The sequence below is a fragment of the Bos javanicus genome, chromosome 16 (genome assembly GCF_032452875.1).
Source record: "Bos javanicus breed banteng chromosome 16, ARS-OSU_banteng_1.0, whole genome shotgun sequence".
Classification (NCBI taxonomy): Eukaryota; Metazoa; Chordata; class Mammalia; order Artiodactyla; family Bovidae; genus Bos; species Bos javanicus.
In genome coordinates this window covers 67,964,057-67,973,393 of record NC_083883.1, presented here as the reverse complement: position 1 = coordinate 67,973,393, position 9,337 = coordinate 67,964,057, and the positions used below count along the sequence as shown (strand labels likewise).

The following is a 9,337-nucleotide window of genomic DNA, read 5'->3' as shown; positions in this document are numbered from 1 at the left end:
CTCCAGGGGATCTTCCTGATCCAGGGGTTGAACCTGGGTCTTCTGCATTGGAGGTGGATTCTTTACTCTTTGAGCCACCAGGGAAGACCACAATATATATGTTACAGTATATTGGGGGAAAATGTTTATGATTAAATATCTTGGTAACAGTTAAAATTTGAGCAAATTTTGTTTACTACTGAATTTCTAAGATTATTTAAGTAGATTATTTAAGTATCAGTAATCATAGTAAATACTTAATGGAAGGACATGTTATGTAGTGTTTCACAAGCTTGTTTGATATTTGAACTTAATGTCATTGTTGTTGTTCAGTCGCTCAGTTGAGTCCAACTCTTTGGACCCCATGGACTGCAGCACGCCAGGTTTCCCTGTCCTTCACCATCTCCCAGAGCTTCCTCAAGCTCATACCCATTGAGTCGGTGATGCCATCCAACCGTCTCATCCTCTGTCATCCTCTTCTGCTCCTGCCTTCAACGCTTCCCAGCATCAAGATCTTTTCCAATGAGTTGGCTGTTTGCATCAGGTGGCCAAAGTATTGGAGCTTCAGCATCAGTCCTTCCAATGAATATTCAGGACTGATCTCCTTTAGGATTGACTGGTTTGATTTCCTTGCAATCCAAGGAACTTGCAAGAGTTTAATCCAACCCCACAGTTCCAAAAGCATCAATTCTTTGGCACTCAGCCTTCTTTATGGTCCAACTCTCACATCCATACATGACTACTGGAAACATGTAGCTCTGGCTATATGGACATTTGTTGGTAAAGTAATGTCTCTGCTTTTTAATATGCTGTCCAGGTTTGTCATAGCTTTTTTTCCAAGAAGCAAGAATCTTTTAATTTTATGGCTGCAGTCACCATCTACAGTGACTTTTGAGCCCAAGAAAATAAAGTCTGTCACTGTTTCCATTGTTTCCCCATTTATTTGCTATGAAGTGATAGGACCAGATGCCATGATCTCAGTTTTTTGAATGTTGAGTTTTAAGCCAGCCTCTTCACTCTCCTCTTTCACCTTCATCAAGAGGCTCTTCAGTTCCTCTTCACTTTCTCCCATTAGGGTGGTGTCATCTGTGTATCTGAAGTTATTTATATTTCTCCTGGCAGTCTTGATTCCAGCTTGTGCTTCATCCAGCCTGGCATTTCGCAGGATGTAGTCTGCATATAAGTTCCATTAGCAGGGTGACACAGAGAAGGCACTGGCACCTCACTCAAGTACTCTTGCCTGGAAAATCCCAAGGACGGAGGAGCCTGGAAGGCTGCAGTCCATGTGGTCACTGAGGGTCGGACACAATTGAGCGACTTCACTTTCACTTTTCACTTTCATGCATTGGAGAAGGAAATGGCATCCCACTCCAGTATTCTTGCCTGGAGAATCACAGCCTGGTGGGCTATCATCTTTGGGGTCGCACAGAGTCAGAAACGACTGAAGCAACTTAGCAGCAGCAGGGTGACATTTTACAGCCTTGACTTACTCCTTTCCCAATATGTGGAATCAGTCCATTGTTCCATGTCCAGTTCTAACTGTTCCTTCTTGACCTGCATACAAGTTTCTCAGGAGTCAGATAAGGTGGTCTGATGTTCCCATCTCTCAAGATTTTTCCATAGTTTGCTGTGATCCACACAGTCAAAGCCTTGAGCATAGTCAATGAAGGAAATATTTTTCTGAAATTTTCTTGCTTTTTCTGTGATCCAGTGGATGTTGGCAATTTGATCTCTGGTTCCTCTGCCTTTTCTAAATCCAGCTTGAACATTGGGAAGTTGTCGGTTCATGTACTGTTGAAGCCTAGCTTGGAGAAGTTTGAGCATTACTTTGCTAGCATGTGAGATGAGTACAATTGTGCAGTAGTTTGAGCATTCTTTGGCATTGATCTTCTTTGAGGTTGGAATAAAAACTGACCTTTTCTAGTCCTGTGGCCACTGCTGAGTTAAGTATTTGCTTAATATATAGTAAATACTTAGGAGGACATGTTATATAGTGTTTCACAAACTTGTTTGATACTAGAACTCAGTTGACTCAAAATACCTTAACTGGACTATTGTTCTGTAGAATTTTCTTTGGCAAACACTGATTTAGATAACTACCTATCTGACTGCCTGGCTGTGGACTAGATGATTTTTCTAGGTTTCTTTGAATAATGTGATCTAGGTAAAAATTCTTCAATCACAGGCTGTGATTAGGCCTTTGCTAGTTTATTACCTATCATAGGTAGATGCAATCACTTGATGCAATATAACTTTAAGAAAACTGTCATGAAATGGGGACATCATTTAACTTGGAGCTATGAGATGGCAGAAAGTGAAGAAGAACTAAAGAGCCTCTTGATGAAAGTGAAAGTGGAGAGTGAAAAAGTTGGCTTAAAGCTCAACATTCAGAAAACTAAAACCATGGCATCCAGTCCCATCACTCATGGCAAATAGATGGGCAAACAGTGGAAACGGTGGCTGACTTTATTTTTCTGCGCTCCAAAATCACTGTAGATGGTGATTGCAGCCATGAAATTAAAAGACGCGTACTCCTTGGAAGGAAAGTTATGACCAACCTAGATAGCATATTCAAAAGCAGAGACATTACTTTGCCAACAAAGGTCTGTCTAGTCAAGGCTGTGGTTTTTCCAGTGGTCATGTATGGATGTGAGAGTTGGACTATAAAGAAAGCTGAGTGCTGAAGAATTGATGCTTTTGAACTGTGGTGTTGGAGAAGACTCTTGAGAGTCCCTTGGACTGCAAGGAGATCCAACCAGTCCATCCTGAAGGAAATCAGTCCTGGGTGTTCATTGGAAGGACTGATGTTGAAGCTGAAACTCCAGTACTTTGGCCACCTGATGCGAACAGCTGACTCATTTGAGAAGCCCCTGATGCTGGGAAAGATTGAGGGCAAGAGGAGAAGGGGACAACAGAGGATGAGATGGTTGGATGGCATCATTGACTCGATGGACATGGGTTTGGGTGGACTCCGGGAGTTGGTGATGGACAGGGAGGCCTGGCGTGCTGCGGTTCATGGAGTCGCAAAGAGTTGGACACGACTGAGCGACTGAACTGAACGGACTATGAGATGTAGGTGTGCCGTTTTCGCCATTGATTAGCTGTGTTATCTTAAGGAAGTTACATAGGTTATCTGAATCCCAGGATGTGGATGTACAAAATGTGAGTAATACTACTTCAAGAGTTGTGATGATTAAATCATGATATGTATGACACATACGTGTATGTATGTCTATAAATTTTAATGCTTGTTATGAGTTCAAGAAATCAAATTTAGGTTTTTAAAAAAGTTAAGAAAAAGGATGTGAAAATTTTATTTAGGCAGGTTTTACTGGAACAATTTTTTTTTTTATAAAATAATTTTATAAAAGAGTCCATCAAGATATTATAAAGAAAATACACACTAAGGTAATATATGTACACTTCATAAAAATTCAATACATCTCGGCAATTGCTTCCAGAGTCTGTTACCACCATGTACAGTGTATTGACGTTTAACATTATGCTAATTTGAACATACAAGGTTTTCAGGAAAAAAAAAACTGTCCCATTGGTGTTTCAAAAAATTGTTTCCAATTGACAGGAAAATTTAAAGAATGCTAAAATGTAAAATTTATGGTGCTAACTGAATGGAAAGCCATGTCAAAAATGTTAGAGCAAAGACCCATGCCATAATCACTGAGGACAAATATATTTTTTTCTATTATTATAACTGGTTCAGCTGGTTCCACAAAGTTACTGAAAATAATATTCTTATTTTGGATGCTCAATCAAGGTAAACATCATTTGGTATTAAAAAGCTTTCTAGAAGCTGTACTATACTTCTATAATGCATGGTATATCTTTCCTTTTTAAAGTGAAAATAAGTATGTAAGTCCTATTATTAATATAAAGTATTAATACTTAAAAAAGTATCTTCATAAGTTACTTAGTAAGCTTTGATCAAAACACACAGCACCTAGCTTTATTATTCTCAAAATGGTTAAATGCTGAAATTCGCTTGGCTTTGAATTTTTTTTCTTTTTTACAAAATTATCTTAGCTACTATGTTACTATAAAACATTGCTGATGGGTCCTGTTAAATGTTCAGAATAATCCTTGCAAAGGAACTGCTCCAGTGTAATAAATAAAGAAAATACTACAAGACTTTTCTAGATCTTACCAAAAGATATGACCATGGTGGGATCATGAAAATACCTCAACAGTACCAAGGAAGGCACACAAAACAGAGCACAGCACCATTTTCAAGTTGCAAAGATTGCAACTGTTCAGGGAACTTAATTCCCATGGTAAATGTGGCTTACTTATGTGGATTTACGCTTGGGAGAGCTGCTTAGTACGGATAGGCAGACACAGCTATATAAACTATGAATGTGGTCTGATACTCAACGGTCCCATTGGCACCGTAGGATAAGGCTCGAACCCGCATGCGGTAGGTCTCTGGTTCCTGTAGTGGTCGTATTGTGTACACCACTCCTTTCAGGTTTTCATCCCTTAAGGCAAAGGGAACAGTCTGTTCCTCATCGATCATGAGGAAAGTTGTCCTGGGATGCATCACTCCATCTTGAGTGTATGCAACCAGCCGGATCAAATCTTGATTGGCAGCTATTCCAAACGGGAGGGAGACGAGTTTGTATTCCAAGGCATATGGACTCAAGGCACATTCCAAATCATTGGGTGGACAGTTCTTGAGACAGAACCTAAGGACGATAATCACATGAAATATATAAAGTTATCATGGCTTGGAAGCAGGAGAAGGCGTGATGCAGGTGATCACGATCCATGACAATTTGGGGGCATTAAGGCAGGAGACAGTCTGACTGCAAAATACTAAGGTTCACCCCATGGTCTGGGTTATTAACTGAAACCAGATGCCAGATGCTGATGAGAGTGTGCTGGTCTAGAGTCATATATTTCTCTCAGCTCCATTAAAATCAGAAGCTTTTGAACCACAGAAAAAAGTACCACAGAACATCTTTAACGTGAAAAGCCAGTTTTGGAAAGAGAAACATCTGCATATATATTGGAAACAAGGACTTCTTAAAGAGAGGACTACAAATGACTTTAAAATTTTAACATCTACCCTAAGACTATTTGAAAGCAGAAATAGAATATATTGATATTGGTTTATTTTTCTAAAAATAAATAAAAGGTCAATTACAACTCCAAAAAAAACAACTTTCTTTTCGGTATTTGCTTTCCACATCATTTTAGATTAAAAATAGTATATTTTCTTTTTCCAGAGCCCACAGCAGTTGTTTGAGTCGTCATGACTTTGAACTTGTGTGCCCCAAATCACTGGTAATAAAGAGTAAAACAAAAAAATGCACAAAGGACCATGTTCTGAAGATACAGATTCTCATAGTATTTTTAAAAGTCTGATAAGTCTGTAATTTTTATCTTCCCCTTCCCTATTCCCCTCAGACAGATTACAAATAGCTTTTGGATGAATCCTGGGCAGCGCACACTTGACCATGTTACAGTAACATGGGAGTCACCACTGAGAGGAAAACAAAGTGAGATCCAACCAGAGTTCGGTTTCAGAACTACCTCCTTATTAGTGGAGCCTATTCACGATGGCCATTATCTCATTTTCCAAGCACCCCACCAACTTGGTACCTAAACGGAGTGCAATGTTTCTGTAAGGGGAGGGAGAGAACAAAGCAGTTTATTCAAAACCAGAAAAGACCGTGTTTCAGACAGCAGAATATGTAAACAAGATGAGATGTGAATGAACAGACAGACTACTGACTCATCCTTGGTCTCCTCCACACTCCCATGGAGTCATGATGACTCATCACTGTAACAGCCGTGGTACCTTTTAGAGCCAGTGCTCTAAAAGCAGAGAGCCCTGAAAACCCTGAGGCAACACCAAGAGAAAAGACAATTTCAAAGATAGGTCGGCTCTATCACCCTATAAAATGCTCCCTGCTGAGGAGGGATTCTAGATGTTGCCTGGTGCATTACACACTGAGCAGACTTGTTCCAGGAAACCCTGGCAGCTCAAAGCTGGCAATCGCTGCTGCAGGATGAATTCGTTTGTTTGCCCACTCTCTGAAGAAGGAACACACAGTAAACCCCTAGCCCCTGAGGGATTACTGACTTCCTGTGAGTGAGAAACATGACTGCAGACAGGGCTTGTTGGTCAAGGAGAGAGAGGCAGGAGGATTTTCAAAAGCATGCCTGGGAAGAGAAAGCAAGACATACCCTGACACAGGATCCCGTTGGTAGTCAGGTGGACAGGGTGTCTCAATGCAACGGTAGCTTCCTCTCATGTTGAAGCACATGCGATTCGGCCCACAGCGCACATTCTGTTCCAGACACTCATCAATATCTACAACAGCACAAGAAACAGATAGCATCAGCAAATAAGGTCAGAAGAGGCCATCAGGGCAGGCATTGTGGATATTTGCCTGGAATACTGAGGGTTAGCTTTCTCCTCCCCAAGAATGAACTTGGTTCATAGCTGCACCTAAGCTTTTTCACCCACCAAGTGGGGATTTTGATTTTTGGTGTGCTGTTTCCAGACTGATTGTTCTGAGGTTAAGTTTTTTAAAAATCACGTGAAAAGACATTGAAAAATAAGGGCTATGAAAGTAGAAGGGAAGCTACAAAGAAAAAAAATTTTTTTTATACTTGGGAAATAGAATGCATTTGAGTTTTGTAAAGCCAATAATTCTTTAAATTCACTAAAAACAAGCTAAAAATTTAAAAGACACATGTGAACCTTTCTTGGAGTGAAAAATCTCTTTATAACATGAATGATCCTTGATCTTTCCCTAATATTTTGTAGGGTCAAATTACTGGGTGGGAGGATGGGTAGTAGAAATTTAAAGAAGTTATACATTCAAGGAAGACTTGTGGAGACTTACAGAATAAAGGGAAAAAACAGGATCAAATAGATGACCCAAGAACCATAATTCAAGTTTGATTGAATCTGAACTATGTAGAATCCATCCTCAGTTGTTATAGGTAGGGTACTCTCCCTAGGATATTGGGGAAACATGCAAATGCAATGCTCTTTGTTTTCTACACAAAGTTGTTAAAAAAAAAAAACACATTTAAATCATTAAAATTAAAAAGCATCAAGATAAAGCCAAAAGAAACGTTTTTTTCAGTTCCCTGAAAATGAGTGTTTCTAAGCCATGATTTTAAACTTGAGGTCCATATTTAAGCATTAGGGGATCCGCAAATGAAACCATTTCTGTACATTGAGTATGTAGGTATGTGTGTGCGAGTTAGCGAGAGAGATGAAGCAAGACTCAGATTGACTGACTTTTCTGGATAAGAGGGCCTATAGAGTTCAACATAATTTAAGGGATGTTGAGGCCCCAAAGTTAAGAATCATATTTTATAGCAATAGTTTCAAACTGTGGTATCTGTATTCCCCTGGTAGTACATGAAAACTCCCAGCAGTTATGACAGCAGGCAACTATTTCAGGGAATTAATTTCCGTTCAAATTAAAAAACCTTTTTCTTATTGAAGTATAGTTGATTTATAATGCTGTTAATCCAATGTACAGCAAAGTGATTCAATTATACATATATACATATATACTTTTTCAGATTATTTTTTTTTAGTTTATTACAAAATATTATGTATAGTTCCCTATGCTATATAGTAGATCCTTGTTGGTTATCAATTTTATATATAGTAGTATGTATATGTCAGTCCTAATTTCTCAGTTTATCCCTCCCTCCAACTCCCTTTTCCCTCTGCTAATCATAAGTTGCTTTTCTATGTCTGTGGGTCTATTTCTGTTTTGTATGAAAGTTCATTTGTATCTTTTTTAGATTCCACATATAAGTGATATCACATGTTACTTCATCTTTCTCTGACTTCTGTTAGCATGGTAATCTCTAGATCCATCCATGTTGCTGCGAATGACATTATTTTATCCTTTTTTATTCTTTTTATGACTAATATTTCATTGTATATGTATGCCACATCTTTATCCATTCATCTGTCAATAGACATTTAGGTTGCTTCCATGTCTTGGCTGTTGTAAACAGTACTGCTATGAACATTGGGGTGAATGTGTATTTTCAAATTATGGTTTTCTCTAGATATATGCCCAGAAATAAAGCTGCAGGAGCTAAAAAAGCAGGATAGCTCTACTTTTAGCTTTTCAAGGAGCCTCCATGTTGTTCTCCATAGTGGCTGTAACAGTTTACATTCCCACCAACAGTGCAGGACGGCTGCTGCTTCTCCACACCCTCCCCAGCATTTATTATTTGTAGACTCTTGGATAATGGCCATTCTGGGTGGTGTGAAATGATAACTCATTGTAGTTTTGATTTGCATTTTTCTAATTAATGATACTGAGCATCTTTTCATGTGCCTGTTGGCCACCTGTATATCTTCTTTGCAGAAATGTTTATTTAGATCTTCTGCCCATTTTTAGGAAAACGAGCTGTTTATATATTTTGGAGATTAATCCACTGTCAGTCACATCATTTGAAAATATTGTCTTCCATTCTGTAGATGGTCTTTTACGTTTTGTTTATGGTTTCCTTTGCTGTGCAAAAGTTTTTAAGTTTATTTAGATCTCATTTAAAAAATTTTTCTTTTTAATTTAAATTTTTATTTTCATTACTCAGGAGATGGATCCAAAAAGATATTGCTGCTATTTATGTATCCTGCCTATGCTTTCCCCAAAAAGTTTTACGATATCTGGTTTTACATTTAAGTTATAATCCATTTTGAGTTTATTTTTATGGTGTTAGAGAATGTTCTAATTTCACTCTTTTACACGTGTTTGTTCAGTTTTCCCAGCACCACTTATTGAAGAAACTGTATTTTTGCTATCGTACGCTTTTGCCTCCTTTGTTGTAGATTAACTGACCATAGGTGTGTTGGTTTGTTTCTGAGCTTTCTCTCCTGTTCCATTGATCAATATTTCTGTTTTTGTGCCAGTACCACATTATTTTGATGACTATAGCTTTGAGTATAGTCTGAAGTCAGGGAGCCTGTTTCCTCCAGCTCTGTTTCACTTTCTCAAGATTTCTTTGGCTATTTGAGGTCTTTTGTGCTTCCATACAAATTTTAAAATTTCTTATTCTGTGAAAAATGCCATTGGTAATTCAACAGCAATTGCATTGAACATGTAGATTGTCTTGGACAGTATGCTCATTTTGACAATATTGATTGTTATAATCCAAGAATATTGTATATCTTTCCTTCTGTTTGTATTATCTTTGATTTCTTTCATCAGCATCTCATAGTCTTTAGAATACAGGTCTTTTGCCTCCTTAGGTAGGTTTATTCCAAGGTATTTTATTCTTTTGATGCAATGGTAACTGTTAGTGTATAGAAAAAGAAAGTATTTCAGTGTATTAACTATGTCCAGCAATTGTA

At 38.2% G+C, this 9,337-nt stretch overlaps 1 protein-coding gene across 3 annotated transcripts in view; it reads right to left on the bottom strand.

Annotated features, from left to right (window-relative positions):
- Positions 1-3,257: 3,257 nt before the first annotated feature.
- Positions 3,258-9,337, bottom strand: part of HMCN1 (hemicentin 1) — a 539,309-nt gene continuing 533,229 nt past the window's right edge. For all 3 annotated transcript variants that reach the window (XM_061383493.1, XM_061383492.1, XM_061383494.1), the window contains 2 exons: positions 6,187-6,313; positions 3,258-4,679 (listed from right to left, as the gene is read on the bottom strand). In XM_061383493.1, the coding sequence (XP_061239477.1) occupies positions 4,313-4,679; positions 6,187-6,313 (494 nt within the window). In that variant the 3' untranslated portion in view covers positions 3,258-4,312. The remainder of the gene's footprint in view (positions 4,680-6,186; positions 6,314-9,337) is intronic.